The following is a 16,858-nucleotide window of genomic DNA, read 5'->3' as shown; positions in this document are numbered from 1 at the left end:
CTAGCCCAGCATCCTGTCACCAACAGTGGCCAATCCAGGTCAAGGGCACCTGGCACGCTCCCCAAACGTAAAAACATTCCAGACAAGTTATACCTAAAAATGCGGAATTTTTCCAAGTCCATTTAATAGCGGTCTATGGACTTGTCCTTTAGGAATCTATCTAACCCCTTTTTAAACTCCGTCAAGCTAACCGCCCGTACCACGTTCTCCGGCAACGAATTCCAGAGTCTAATTACACGTTGGGTGAAGAAAAATTTTCTCCGATTCGTTTTAAATTTACCACACTGTAGCTTCAACTCATGCCCTCTAGTCCTAGTATTTTTGGATAGCGTGAACAGTCGCTTCACATCCACCCGATCCATTCCACTCATTATTTTATACACTTCTATCATATCTCCCCTCAGCCGTCTCTTCTCCAAGCTGAAAAGCCCTAGCCTTCTCAGCCTCTCTTCATAGGAAAGTCGTCCCATCCCCACTATCATTTTCGTCGCCCTTCGCTGTACCTTTTCCAATTCTACTATATCTTTTTTGAGATACGGAGACCAGTACTGAACACAATACTCCAGGTGCGGTCGCACCATGGAGCGATACAACGGCATTATAACATCCGCACACCTGGACTCCATACCCTTCTTAATAACACCCAACATTCTATTCGCTTTCCTAGCCGCAGCAGCACACTGAGCAGAAGGTTTCAGCGTATCATCGACGACGACACCCAGATCCCTTTCTTGATCCGTAACTCCTAACGCGGAACCTTGCAAGACGTAGCTATAATTCGGGTTCCTCTTACCCACATGCATCACTTTGCACTTGTCAACATTGAACTTCATCTGCCACTTGCACGCCCATTCTCCCAGTCTCGCAAGGTCCTCCTGTAATCGTTCACATTCCTCCTGCGACTTGACGACCCTGAATAATTTTGTGTCATCGGCGAATTTAATTACCTCACTAGTTATTCCCATCTCTAGGTCATTTATAAATACATTAAAAAGCAACGGACCCAGCACAGACCCCTGCGGGACCCCACTAACTACCCTCCTCCACTGAGAATACTGGCCACGCAATCCTACTCTCTGCTTCCTATCTTTCAACCAGTTCTTAATCCATAATAATACCCTACCTCCGATTCCATGACTCTGCAATTTCTTCAGGAGTCTTTCGTGCGGCACTTTGTCAAACGCCTTCTGAAAATCCAGATATACAATATCAACTGGCTCCCCATTGTCCACATGTTTGCTTACCCCCTCAAAAAAATGCATTAGATTGGTGAGGCAAGACTTCCCTTCACTAAATCCGTGCTGACTTTGTCTCATCAGTCCATGTTTTTGTATATGCTCTGCAATTTTATTCTTAATAATAGCCTCCACCATCTTGCCCGGCACCGACGTCAGACTCACCGGTCTATAATTTCCCGGATCTCCTCTGGAACCCTTCTTAAAAATCGGAGTAACATTGGCTACCCTCCAGTCTTCCGGTACTACCCTCGATTTTAGGGACAGATTGCATATTTCTAACAGTAGCTCCGCAAGTTCATTTTTTAGTTCTATTAATACTCTGGGATGAATACCATCAGGTCCCGGTGATTTACTACTCTTCAGCTTGCTGAACTGACCCATTACATCCTCCAAGGTTACAGAGAATTTGTTTAGTTTCTCCGACTCCCCCGCTTCAAATATTCTTTCCGGCACCGGTGTCCCCCCCAAATCCTCCTCGGTGAAGACCGAAGCAAAGAATTCATTTAATTTCTCCGCTACGGCTTTGTCCTCCTTGATCGCCCCTTTAACACCATTTTCGTCCAGCGGCCCAACCGACTCTTTGGCCGGTTTCCTGCTTTTAATGTATCTAAAAAAATTTTTACTATGTATTTTTGCTTCCAACGCTAATTTCTTCTCAAAGTCCTTTTTTGCCCTCCTTATCTCCGCTTTGCATTTGGCTTGGCATTCCTTATGATCTATCCTGTTACTTTCAGTTGGTTCTCTTCTCCACTTTCTGAAGGATTGTTTTTTGGCTCTAATGATTTCCTTTATCTTACTGTTTAGCCACGCCGGCTGACGTTTAGTCTTTTTTCCCTTTTTTCTAATACGTGGAATATATTTGTCCTGAACCTCCAGGATGGTGTTTTTAAACAGCATCCACGCCTGATGCAAGTTTTTTACTCTGCGAGCTGCTCCTTTCAGTCTTTTTTTCACCATTTTTCTCATTTTGTCGTAATCACCTTTTCTATAGTTAAACGCTAGCGTACTTGATTTCCTAGTTTCACTTCCTTCAATGCCAATATCAAAACCGATCATATTATGATCACTGTTATCAAGCGGCCCTCGTATCGTTACCCCCTGCACTAGATCATGAGCACCACTAAGGACTAAGTCTAGTATTTTTCCTTCTCTTGTCGGCTCCTGAACTAGCTGTTCCATGAAGCTGTCCTTGATTTCATCAAGAAATCTTATGTCCCTTGCGTGTACAGATGTTACATTAACCCAGTCTATATGCGGGTAATTGAAATCCCCCATTATTATTGTGTTGCCCAGTTTGTTTGCGTCCCTGATTTCCTTTAACATTTCCGCATCCGTCTGTTCGTCCTGGCCAGGCGGACGGTAGTACACTCCTATCACTATCCTTTTCCCCTTTGCACATGGAATTTCAATCCACAGTGATTCCAAGGAGTGTTTTGTTTCCTGCAGAATTTTCAATCTATTTGATTCAAGGCTCTCGTTAATATACAATGCTACCCCTCCACCAATCCGATTCACCCTATCACTACGATATAATTTGTACCCCTATAATTTGTACCCCTATAATTTGTACCCCTATGAAGAATTAAGCAAGATAAAGAACATGTTTTAAATATAACACATGCCTTAACTGAAGTTTTAGAAATAATGGGGTGATTCTTTCAAATCTGGAAGACTTGTAAATCAAACACACGGCTGTATTTTGCAGCATCTGAAGTGTTTTAAATATTGAATCCCTACCTCCAGTACAAACTGAATTCGCAATAATCCACATGGGTAAGTACCATTGACGAAACTATAAATCGAAAGGAATATTGGTCAAATTTAGACCTAATCCTTCACAATTTCTATAATAAACAGAACACTTGAGCTGAAATTGCATGCATCTGCATCTCAAATGTGAGATAGATATCCAAGATAATACCCAATGTCTTAAGATGAGGTTCTAAAGTGAACGTAATTCCATTAACTGTCAAATTATTAGAGATGATTGGTTTATAAGGACTACCTAATATCAAAAATTTGGTCTTATCTCTATTTAGTTTCGATTTAAAATTCTTAGCCCACAGCTAAAGTAGATCTAGACCAGAGTTAATAACTGAATGGATTTCTTGTACAGCTTCATTAAACAGAATGAAAACTGTGATATCATCTGCGTAGACGAAAGTATGAAATCCCATTTTGGAAAGCTTTAGCCATAGCTGCAACATCAAAACATTAAACAATATGGGTGATATCGGCGAGCCCTGTGAAACTCCACAGGTTGGTATCCAAGATGATGACATTCTGTTCATCTTAACTTGGTAAGAATGGTTTAACAAAAACCCTCAAACCACTTAAGGACCACTCCTCCTAGACCAATGTGGGCTGGTAGATCTAATAATATTACATGACCCACAAGATCGAATGCACATGGCATATCAAATTGTATTATAAGCACTCGTCTTTCTACACTATTTTCTTTTCTTGCTTCAGATATTAGAGTAGTTAGTACTGTCTCCATATTAAGTCCCCCTCTAAACCCTGATTGACTTCCATGTTCATGATCTTCCAGAAAATTTGTCAGTTGTTTTGCCACAATTCCTTCCATTATTTTGGCCAACAATGGTATAGAAGTTACTGGACGATAGTCAGTTATAACATCCCATTTTAACACAGGATCTTTTTGGAATGGGGGTTAAAATAATTTTGCCCCCATCATTTTGGAATGACCCAGTAGAATAAGCACTTATTAGATCTTTGCTAAGATAGGTCTAAAACTCATTAGAAGCAAATTCCATCAGATAAGCTGGGCAATTATCCAATAAACAATTGGAGGAAGAATATTTTCTAATACATGATTCTAACAATGCAAAGGAAGAGATAGAAAATAGTAACCAACTTCTATCTGCTGCTATACCTTACTCATCTATATTAGTGCTTTCAAATGCTAGTACATTCATTCTTTGTAGGCTCAAAAAAGATTGTACTTTATCAATTTTGTTTTCAAAGAAAGCTGCTAAATCATCTGCCTATTGAACTACTTCATTTACTGTCAATGCTTCTGATGGTTTGAATAATTGATTTACCAACTGATTTAGGGCCCCTTTTCCCAAGCTGCAGCAAAAGCGGGCATGCGCCAGAGTTGACGTGTGCTTTTGATGCAGCCAAGGCTTCCTTTTACCACAGCAGGTAAAAGGTAGGTCTTTCTTTTTTTGAGTAAGAATAAATCAAATATAAGCAATAGACAATTAGAGCAGTAAATATATTCAAATAATAATACAAAGTATGATAGTATACTACTTACAATGCCAACACAATATGTAATAAAACATGTTCATAGACAGCAAATTTGTTGTGTGTAAAGTTACACTGAATCTCAAGCAGATGTAAGTTTATATGAATACATTTACTCATGATTTTTGCAGGTTTTAGACTCATAGGTGCCTATGCTATCTTTATAAAATAGCTTCAAAATAAATACTTTTACTTACACTTTCAAACTACGTGGTCTTTTATAAAATTACCACAGAACATTTCAAAACAAAATCATTGACAGTTATTACAACAGATATCTCCCACTAGCAAAAGAAAAACAGTAGATAGAAGATAAGAGTAGCCATACTGGGTCAGACCAATGGTCCATCTAGCCCAGTATCCTGTTTTCCAAACAGCGACCAAGCCAGGTCACAAGTACCTGGCAGAAACCCAAATCGTGGCAACACTCCATACCACAAATCCCAGGGCAAGCAGTTGCTTCCCATGTCTGTCTCAATAGCAGACTATGGACTTTTCCTCCAGGAATTTGTTCAAACCTTGTAAGCTAACCACTGTTACCACCTTCTCTGGCAAAGAGTTCCAGAGCTTAACTATTCATTGAGTGAAAAAATATTTCCTCCTATTTGTATTAAAAGTATTTCCATGTAACTTCCTCGAGTATCCCCTAGTCTTTGTACTTTTGGAATGAGTAAAAAATCAGTTTACTTCTACTTGTTCTACACCACTCAGGATTTTGTAGACCTCAATCATATCTCACCTCAGCCATCTCTTGTCCAAGCTGAAGAACCCTAACCTCTTTAACCTTTCCTCATACGAGAGGCATTCCATCCCCTTTATTATTTTAGTTGCTCTTCTTTGAACCTTTTCTAATTCCGCTATATTTTTTTGAGATACGGCGACCAGAACTGAATGCAATACTCACAGTGCGGATGCACCGTGGAGTGATACAAAGGCATTATAGTTTTTCCGGTCTTATTCACCATCCCTTTCCTAATAAATCCTAACATCCTGTTTGCTTTTTTGGCCGCCGCAGCACACTGAGCAGAAGATTTCAGCGTATTATCTACAACAACAAGATCTTTTTCCTGACCGCTGACCCCCAAGGTGGACCCAAGCATCAGGTAACTGTGATTTGGATTATTCTTTCCAATGTGCATCACCTTACATTTGTCCACATTAAATTTCATCTCCCATTCGGACGCCCAGTCTTCCAATTTCCTAAGGCCTTCCTGCAATATTTCACAGTCTGCACGTGTTTTAACAAACTTGAATAGTTTTGTATCATCTGCAAATTTGATCACCTCACTCATCGTTCCGATTTCCATATCATTTAGAAATATGTTAAATAGTACCGGTCACAGTACAGATCCCTGCAGCACTCCACTGTTCACACTCCTCCATTGAGAGAATTGACCATTTAACCCTACCCTTTGTTTTCCGTCCAATAACCAATTCCTAATCCACACCAGAACCTTGCTTCCAATCCCATGACTCTTTAATTTTCTCAGGAGTCTGTCATGAGGAACTTTTTCAAAAGCTTTCTGAAAATCTAGATACACTACATCAACTGTCTCACCTTTATCCACATGTTTATTCATGCCTTCAAAGAAATGAAACAAAATGGTGAGGCAAGACTTACCTCGGCTGAACCCATGCTGACTCTGTCCCATTAAATCATGTTTGTCTACGGGTTCTATAATTTTATTCTTTATAATGGTTTCCACTATTTTGCCCGCACAAATGTCAGGCTTATCAGTCTATAATTTCTCGGATCACCCCTAGAACCCTTTTTAAAAATCGGTGTCACATTGGCCACCCTCCAATCTTCAGGTACTACAGACAATTTTAACAACAGTTTACATATTACTAACAGCAGATTAACAGTTTGATGCTTGAGTTCTTTGAGTACCCTTGGATGTATGCAACCCGGTCCAGGTGATTTACTACTCTTTAATTTCTCAATTTGGCTCACTACATCTTCCAGGTTCACAGAGATTTCTTTTATTTCCTCTGCATCATCACCCTTGAAAACCATTTGCAGTACAGGTAGATCTCTTACATCTTCTTCCATATAGACAGAAGCAAAGAATTCATTCAGTTTCTCCACTATGGCCTTGTCCTCCCTGAGTGTCCCTTTTGTTCCTTCATGATCTAACAGTCCCATGGATTCTCTCACAGGCTTTCTGCTTCTGATGTACCTGAAAAAGTTGTTACTGTGAGTTTTAGCCTCAATGGCAAGTTTCTCTTCATTTTTAACTTATCAGACAGGAGATTGAATGATAGTGAAAGATCAGTAGGGAAAGGAGATAGGATTTGATATATCACCTTTTTGTGGTTACAATCAAAGGCGGCTTACATATTCCCTAGGATTCTTTATATTGCGCTGAGATTTCCGCATGGAAATCAAAGCATATTCCATAACAATGTGCATAACTTAATTAGTTAACAAGCTGATGATAATTGAATGTTAACAACCAATTAGTACTAATTGGTATTAATTAGAATTTATTTGCACTACTTGCTAAGCATATTCTGTAAGGTGTGCACGTAAAGATAAGTCACATAGTTGAAAAATGGATGTGGTTATGGGCATGGAATGGGCGGGTCGTGGGCTATAGAATACAACCACTCCACGCTTAATTTAGGTGTCAGGATTTGCACCTGGTTTTACTTTGCATAATTGACTATGACTAAATTTAGTCATGTAGACCGGTGCTCGGTGTATTCTATAAACCGCATGGAAATTTAGATTTATTCTATAAAGTATGCCTAAATTAAAGCATACTTTATAAAATGTGCCTAAGTGAATTTCATTTTGATGCTGAATTTTTAGGTGTGATATATAGAATCTAGTACATTATGTACAGGTGCTTATGTTGTACCTGCTATACTTGAGAGTTAAGTGACTTGTCTAGAATCACAAGGAGCTGCAGTGGGAACTGAACCTAGTTCTCCCAATCTCAGGCCATCACACTAAACATTAGGCTACTCCTTCACTCCAGTATTGAGTAAGGGCCATTCATTTACACCTTCCCCACATTATAACACATTTGGGGGCCCTTTTACTAAAGCGTAGTGCGCGTTAAATGGTAAGAAGCCCATTTTAGTATTGTATGTGCTAATTCCATTAAAGTACACTAAGCTTTAATAAAAGGGTCTCTTAATATGAGAGTTCAATTATTTTGTTTCACCTGGAAATTGAAAATCATTGATTATTTTTTTAAAACAGACTGCCAATCAATTGGCTTCTCAATTATTAAATGAGATAGCAAATGGAATACTCCAGGTAATTCCAATCCCCTAATTGTGTTTTATAGGAGTCTGGTCCTAGAAGATTATAGAGAAATTAAAAGGAGGCAATAAGACAGGTTTATTTTTTTCAAATTTAAGGAAGGAAGAGAAGAAAGACATTGACTCTCTTTAAAATGATGTTAATATACCTCTCTGTTTATTGAGCCACTTTAGTGGCTGCCACATGGCAATGCCAACACAGCCCTTTGAAAGTGAATGGGCTGTGTTGGCATTTAGTTATTTAGATTTGCTCACACCTTTTTCAGTAGTAGCTCAAGGTGAGTTACATTCAGGTACACTGGATATTTCTCTGTCCCAGGAGGGCTCACAATCTAAGTTTGTACCTGAGGCAATGGAGGGTTAAGTGACTTGCCCAAGATCACAAGTAGCAGCAGTGGGATTTGAACTGGCCACCTCCGGATTGCAAGACTGGTGCTCTAACCACTAGGCCACTCCTCCATGCCATTAGTGCACAGCAGCCAGTAGTGTGGCTTAGTAAATAGGGGGGATAGTTATTAAACCAGCTGATAATGGCAGTGATGTGGTCATTATGAACAGATTATATGAGGGTGCTTGACAGACTACCGAAGGACATCACTTTTATCAAAAATTGGATAAAGAAAGAAATTCACTCATTTTGGATTTAGCATTACATTACTAAAAAGAAATTTGATTTCTTGAAAGATGATTATCCCAACAAACCTGTCATTTACATTTTACCAAAAATACATAAATCATTTGCCGTACACCTTGGCAGACCTATCATTTGCCGTACACCTTGGCAGACCTGTGGTGGGGCATTTTTGATATGACGTCTAAGTCAGACTTTGGATGTTTTGAGCTAAACGTCCAAAATCCAAATAGGAAATATGGCCCTTTTCAAAACCACAAACCCCAGGATTCTATGTAGTGCGCCTAGAGATCTGTGCTGAAATCCAAGCGTATTTTATAACTTTATGCATAACTTAATTGGCTTAACAAGCTACTCAGCATTTTTAGCAGTATTTAACAAACAATAATGAGCTCTAATTGGCAATAATTACAATTTATGTGCACAACTCACTAAATATATTCTGTAATGAGCTGTGCCTAAATTCTAATGCATGCAGTTCAAACGGGGTGTGGTTATGGGTGGGGAAATGTGCCTTTAGTTGATGTTCCCAGTCGATTAAGCCACAGTGAAGATAAATGCCTTTTTTGTCATTTTGCCAGAGGATAACTATCTTCTTTGTTACTGAAATCCCTAAAAACTGATAAGGGTTAAGAAAAAGATTTATGGAGGTTTTTTTACTTATGAGGAAGCTCACTAGATATTCCCACAAAAAAAATTCATCTTCACATGTGGATACCAAGCAGCTAGGCATTCACATCAAGTAAATTATTCTTACAAGTGAACGCTGAGCATCTGAAGTCTTTTCCTCCTTTAAAATAATATTTATACCTGAGAGAGATTTACTTGCTGTATGTATGAGTTGAATATAGATAGACATTTGCAAAATAGGTTATAAAAATACTGATTTGGACGTTTTGAGAAGGAATTCATCCAAATGGTGTGCTTTGACACTTCTTGGACGTTTTTCTCATATGAAAATGAGCTCCATAGTCAGTTCTTGAAACCTGTAATCTCATCCATTTCATCATATGTACATGACTCCATTTTTTGAATCAGTCAGAATTTGGTAATGATTTGTTAGTCACTAAGGCACTCATTTTTAAAAGAGAAAAGCAGCACAAAGTGGCAGATGGACATTTTCCTTACCAAAACATCTAAGTTGCAATTTTCAAAATTCAGAATTGGAACTTTTACTCCACAGTGGGACTTTGGCAGGCTTTAAATCTGGACATTTTTCTGTGATAATGGAACAGAAAAAATGACCAGGGTAGAAAGGAAGTACAATTTTATCTAGACCTGTTTCAATATTTATTTATTTATTTTATTTTTATTTATTGCATTTGTATCCCATATTTTCCCACCTATTTGCAGGCTCAATGTGGCTTACATAGTTTTGTTAACATTGTCGTTCCAGGATATCGGATACAGTTAGTATTGTGCAGAGATTAAGTAGGGAATAACAATAACAACTAAGTCACAAAAAGGTGCCATAATTAACCAGCTGACCACTGGAGGGATGAAGCCATGACCCTTTGTAATCCTCCAGTTGTCACTGACCCGTTCCCACCTCTCAAAGATTTGACAGTGACAGTAGATACCAGGCTCTATGACAGCTCCAGATATTATGGCCATTCCTAAGAAAGCAGCAAGCAAGTGGATGGAGTAGCCTAGTGGTCAGTGCAGTAGACAGTGAACAAAAAGACACAGATTTAATTCCCACTTTTTTTTTCAAAGTGGTACTTACAGATAGATGCGTTGAGCTTGCAAGCATCTAGCTCAAAGCCATAATCAAACCAGAAATCTAGACATAGTCTTTCTCAATAAAACTCAGTGATACAAAGAGACGTTTTCCTCATAATCTGCATTTCTCTTGCACTTTTGCTGCTTGTGGATCTAAGTAGTCTGTCCTGTATTGACTCCTGACAAGTGTGCAGTACAGGATAGAAAACATTAATGATTATTTTTCAAGAATTAAATATATTTAATTTAATATTTTCACAGATGAACCACTCAAATCAGCAGAAATGATCCCCAGATGTTCCTGCCCTATCAGGGTCCCAGATTCAACAAGGCGCCTTCTGGTTCCTAGCAGTAGTCTGGAGTCAAGCTGCCTTAGCACTAATATCATGACACTATCAGGCTCATTTTCAAAGCACTTAGCCTCCCAAAGTTCCATAGAAACCTATGGAACTTAGCCTCCCAAAGTGCTTTGAAAATATGCCTCTATGAGTCAGAAGTAACATTTTGAACCTGGGCTGGCAATAGGTCAGGAATATCTAGTGATCACTCCTCCCCCCCCCCCACATAAGGAAACCAGTAACAGCTGAGAAAGCTGTTGGGGGTGGAGGGCCCTGAAGAAATGCAGGGGGCTGCCAGGGACCTGGGAGGGTACTGTTTTGCCCTGTGAAGTAATTCTATGGATAGATGTTGACCACACTCGGTTGCCATGTGTTAAGTTTTGCCACTGCTTGTCAACATTCAGCCAGCTGCATTGAGCATTTTTTGTAAATGCTGATTGCCACCGGCTAAGTTATTCCCAGATATTCAAAGTCAGGACATGTCCGGGCATCATTATTGAATCACTGGGTCAGTGTCAATACCTGTGATGCGGTTTTGGCCGACATTCAGTGCTGTACCTGCTTCATTAATTGGGCAAAGTTAGGGTAGCTATTTAAGTGGTCCCACTTGCACGGTTAGCTATGTGGGCACCAGAAGTGAATAATGCCGGTGCCCACATTTCTTCTCAGACCATCCTGACTCTACTCCTGGACCACCCTGTCTTTGCCAGAGAGTGTTGCAGCGGCCAGAAGATATATTCAGCAGCACTGCTTGGTTAAGAGCCACTGAATATCCCCTCCTCAGTGTGACTTAACTGGACAGCAGGGACGCCGAGAGCCGGAGCCGGGCCCGGGACAAGGCCGCCCCCAGGCCCCCCAGGCCCCCCCACCCGAGGTCGCCGCCCACCCGAGATCGCCAGGCCCCCCCGCCACCCACCCACCCACCCGAAGTCAGCGGGCCCCCCTCCACCCGCTATCGGGCCGGGCCCTCGGAACTAACCTTAAGCCTCCTTTCACTTCGCAGCAAGCAGCGGCAGGGCAGACCTCTCCTCCTTCCTTCCATGCCCCGCCCTCGCGGACGTTACATCAGGCGAGGGCGGGACATGGAAGGAAGGAGTGGCCTGACCTGCTGCTGCTTGCTGCGAAGTGAAAGGAGGCTTAAGGTTAGTTCTGGGAGTGACGGAGGGCGGGCCAAGCGGCGGCGGTGCCGGGTCCCCCTGGAGGCACGGGCCCCGGGACTTTTGTCCCCCCTGCCCCCCCCTCTCGGCGGCCCTGCTGGACAGGAGCCTCTCTTACCCAGATCCATTCTTTTGATTATTTGGTTCACATACATTCAGCATTTGTTCTAACATTTTGCTTTTTGTAAAAAAAAATTTCAACACTTTAATGCTGACGTTCTTTTCTTATACAGCTGAATGTGTTGTGAGTGAAGGGAGATTAGAGACATTCGACAAACAAAAAATGAAATGCCCAATCGTTCCTACAAATTGTTATTCTGTCATAACTCAAGACTGTACTGATGACCTGCGATTCCTTGTTTCAATGAAAAAAGTTGAACAGGCATCTACCACATTTGCGCTTAATGTTAAAGTGGGCTCTTCGTAAGTAGAACTGTTCTAAAGAAAAGCCTGTAAGTTACCCTAAACAATAAAGGTGTCTTCCTTTATTAAGCTTATTGTAGTATACCACTCATACTGACAGAATATTCAAAGTATATATTGTTTGTTGGACTTTTCCATACATGTACTTATCTTTGGTAGCATATGCAGTCTATACACAGTCTACTGCCTTAAATTGTAAATAATAAGATGACTGCTTGTCTTAAGATACAGCAAACCTTTCAAAAAGTTATTATTAGGACACTTCTATAAAGGTGCATGCTAAGACTTATGCACCAGTTACACATGTAGTTCATTAGAATAATGGTATATGCAATGAATATAAGTGCACATAAGAGTCTAAACACCAAAATTTGGCCTGAATGCTATTCTGTAAATGCACACATATATTATATAATGCATATTTCACAGGTGGGCATACACATTGGCGGAGTCTGTGTACAGTATGGGCAGGATTCATGCACATAATTTATAGAAAACTTTAATTGTTACAAGAAATGATTTATTTTGGGGAAAATAGCTCTAGAGCAACTCGCCACTGTTTATAATTTAAGAGCAGGTGCTGTATTTATAAGTTTTAGGATATTAATTTCTCCACCAATCACCAAAGGTGATAATTGCAATAAATTAAATAAATTAAGTATATATATATTCAGAACACAAAGAGACCGTATTTTTAGCTTCAAAAAGGTTGATTTAATATACAATTGCACACGAGAGGTAGGTTTTAAGAGATCTTTACAGGTAATCTGTGCATAAAATAGAACAAAGTAGCAGGTAGGTTAACTTACAAGTCCTTGTTACAAGCATGCTGTGGTCCAGCTGATTGATGAGCACATGTTGAGGGGCAAGGCATCAGCAGACCCCAAAGAGAGCAGCAGGTCCCAAGAGAAGGCAGGTTTCAAGAGGAGGCAGGTTCCAAGAGGAGGAGGCAGTTGATGAGAATCTGACTCTTGGGAAACAGCTTGTCCTTTTATATCTTGCAAGCTGCAGGAGGATATGCCATGTGGATCTTTGTCCTGGTTTCCACACGACCCTTGGGCATTTGCAAAGCATTGTGGTATCTTGGTCTCATGTCTGCACACGACCCTTGAGTCCTGGTCTCATGTCTTATGACATCACGAGACTTACAGTCTGGATTTTCTTTTGATGTCCTGCTCAGTCTCTGGGGCAGATACACATTACAAGTCCTTCCTTTCTGCACATGTCTGGAAACTGATGGGAGGGGCAGGTATACCTTTGACAAGCAAATGTCCTGTTTATGCTTCCTCTGAGTTCTTTGTTTTATTCAGGTGCCCACCTTAGTCCATCTTTTGTTAGCTGGGAGGGCAGAGGAAGCTCTTTTGTGTTTGTTAAGTGTTTGTACTTAACTATCCCTGCTATCAGAAGTTCCCAGAAAAAGGAATGGAGAGAGAGGGGCTTGAAATGAACCTATTCTCTCTTCTGCAGTGTCAAATATATATTTTTAAAAGATACACAAATATATTGGTGTATATATAATCCAGCAATATGCTACATATTTCAGTAATAAACTGATACCATTACATAATTTACTGCGTATATCTCAGGAGTGTACATTTATGCAAGCTCTATGGCTAGTGTAAGTGGTTGCCTCTAACTTACAGGCATATATTTTCACTGTTATAGGTGTCTATAGTATTCTATAATGGAAAGTAGATACCTACATTCTTTTATAAAATAGGCTCCAACCAGAGTGCCTATTTATAGGCACTTAGTTATAGCATTGCCCTCGTTTAGGACAATTCTGTAACTGGACAATTGACAGCAATATATTGTACAAAGGAAAGTGGGCCCCTACTTTCCTTTATACTGCATAACCAGTAACTGTGCACATTTGTGCTTAAGCATGATCACTTACATCAGGTAGAGAGCTGGTGTAAATGATGGTGCCTAAGTGCAGCTGATACACACGTATCTTACAATGCTCTGCATGATACATGCATAAATGTAAGTCCTGAACAGAAGCAAAAGAAGGACCAATCTCCAATGGTCAGGAAGCAGGAACCAAAAAACAGCAAAGATGACAAAGGACCAGTACGTAGCCAAAATAGTCTCGTAAAAACCTTTAATTGATAAGGGTTAGCGTACATACACTCACTTGAAGAGGTACACAATTAAAGACTTTTTAAGAGACTATTTTGGCTCCGCACTGGTCCTTGGTTGTCTCCGCTGTGTTTTAGTTCCTGCTAAATTTAAGATCTGCCCATATTCTGCACAAACTCCACCTACCTGTCAACTACGCCATATGCAAGATATGTGTGTCCCACAGAATAGCATTTAGGCGGAATTCTGACATATACACATGTATATGCTAGCATTCTAAACATGAGCCATGCGTAAATATTAGCGCCTTCATTATAGAAATACCCCATAGATGATCAGTAAGCATGACTGAATGCGCACATATTGGGGCTGATATTCAGACTATGGGAGGTAGCCAAACTGCCTCCTGTGGTCAGCACTGAGCCTGGATATTCAATACTAGGCTATTTCCGGTGACTGGCATTGAATATCCGAGTGTTTCTGGCCAGTTTAAATTTAACCAGCCAAGTTGATATTCAGCGCCGGCCAGTTAATTTTAAACCAGCCAAAGGTATTCCAGCTATTTTGGTGACCTAATTTGGCTACCAAACTTAGCTGGCAATGTGCTAAATATCGGCAGATAGCCGGTTATATCATGCGATATATCCGGTCTGCTAAGTATTAACCGGCAATATTCAGTGGGAGAGAGCTGGCTATCTCCTGCTGAGTACTGCCGGATAATCAACTAAATGCAATTTAAGTAGCTAGGAGCCATTCCTGGCCGGTTAAATGGTTTTAAAAAAATTGGCTGAACTGAACTTAAGATTTGATGAGCATATCTGAAATAAATGTTTGTGATTTGTTTTTATTTTATCTATTTAAGGCTGTTGATATGATTGCATTAGCAGCCTGTAGGGAATAGATTTATAGGTGTTTTACAAGCATGCATGCTTTAAATCAGCAAAGCTTGCTTCTTGAAGACAGCAGAGTATTGCCTAACATTATAAAACATATCTTTTGTTCATTTCATATGTTATTATTTAAAATATTTTATACATTTTAATATTTCTTGCATTTCAATAACATTTATTCTGATTTTTTTTAACAGTGAGATTAAAATATATCCATCTACCTCAGCTTCTCTGCATGTGCTATTCAATGGAATGCTAATACTTTTACAGAATACAACCTATGAGAATGAAGAGGGTACAGTATGGGATATTATTTACACTCTTATGAACTTCAATATGTAATCTTTACAATGAAGGAAGGTTTACAAACTATTGTATTTATATTCTGGTTCTTGATATTAAGCAATTTTTTATTTTTATAATTTTTTATTGCATAAGAAAAATACAAATACTGCTATAATTACAGAATTGCTCTGTTACAGCATTGGAAACAATTGTGATTGCATGCCTTTTAAAATACAGTTGAAGTAAAATGTATTATGCTAACCCAATTCTGACTTGTTTATAGAACACATATGCATTGTCCGGAATGAGTCTGCAATTACCCTTGATGCTCCAGAATTTGGACTGGCAAGGATAATGTTCGATGGTGAAACAGCCAAGGTAGCACAAATTAAAAACTCAGTGAATCATTCCATCAGGATATCTGTACTGAGATTGATTGCAATACCAAGAAATATTGATTGCAATACCAAGAAATACTGATTGCAATACCAGGAAATGCTGATTGTTGGAGACACAGAAAAGAAAAGAAAAAAACCTCCTTTGGGCAATATTGAGCCGGCAGTGGTCAATATCTTTTAAACGCAAGTTGCCGCGGGCAAATTCGTGCCTGGATATTCAGTGCTGGCCCCTATCCATGTACCAGGACTCATAAAAGTTCCAGCGATATTCAGAGTATTGCCTGGAAAGGTGGCATTTTGCTGTCCTTACTTTATCTGGTAAAGCAGATTATAAATTGCCACTAACCAGGTAACTCCCGCCCCTGACTGCTCTGCACTAACCAGATAGTGCCACTATAAGAGTGGATATTCAGCTGCAAAATCCAGTTTAGTGCTGATAAATATCGGCTCCTGGGTCCAAGAGCCTCTCCTGCCAAGTTATAATTGTGTTCATTATTAGGTCCCCTGTTTATAATCATGATAGAACCTCTTGCACTGACTTTTCATGTCTGTTAATAGCCTCACTGAGTTAAGGTTCATGGTTTTATATCAAGTCTTCACATTGCCTTCTGGGGAGCTGAATAGTGAGGAAATAATATCAAAGAAAAACTAAGTCAAAGAACCTTATATTCTTGAAAAGTTTTAATGATGCCAACAAAAAATCACAAGGTACTCTTACTCAACTGCAAGTGTTAGTGGCACAAGGAATCGGACTCAAAATGGCCATATTTCGGTGGTGATGCCTGCATCAGGAGTTATACAGTCCAATATTGATGTCACACAATTATATTGTAGTGAGCGTCCATTTGTAGTCAACCATGCCACAAAATAACAATAAGCAGCATGTCAGCATGTGAACTGTTGGTATTGATTTCAATCTCAATCTCAAGTCCTCAATTCACTTTATTAGATTGTAAGCTCTTTGAGCAGGGACTGTCTTTCTTCTATGTTTGTGCAGCGCTGCGTATGCCTTGTAGCGCTATAGAAATGCTAAATAGTAGTAGTAGTAGTAATTGTAGACCAGGGCCGCCAAGAGATGCAGTGGGGTCCAGGGCAGGACCACCGACCGCCCCCTATGCCTCCCCCACTCAGACCACCCCCCACATTCA

General features: G+C 39.9%; 1 protein-coding gene across 1 annotated transcript in view; it reads left to right on the top strand.

Moving 5' to 3' along the window:
* The window catches only part of LOC115472920 (vitellogenin-1-like), a 124,528-nt gene that overhangs the window by 87,771 nt on the left and 19,899 nt on the right, over positions 1-16,858 (top strand). The window contains exons 27-29 of the mRNA XM_030207443.1: positions 11,866-12,055; positions 15,225-15,322; positions 15,596-15,690. Coding sequence (XP_030063303.1) covers positions 11,866-12,055; positions 15,225-15,322; positions 15,596-15,690 — 383 coding nt within the window. The remainder of the gene's footprint in view (positions 1-11,865; positions 12,056-15,224; positions 15,323-15,595; positions 15,691-16,858) is intronic.

The sequence above is a fragment of the Microcaecilia unicolor genome, chromosome 6 (genome assembly GCF_901765095.1).
Source record: "Microcaecilia unicolor chromosome 6, aMicUni1.1, whole genome shotgun sequence".
Lineage (NCBI taxonomy): Eukaryota > Metazoa > Chordata > Amphibia > Gymnophiona > Siphonopidae > Microcaecilia > Microcaecilia unicolor.
This window is presented reverse-complemented; position numbering and strand designations above follow the sequence as displayed.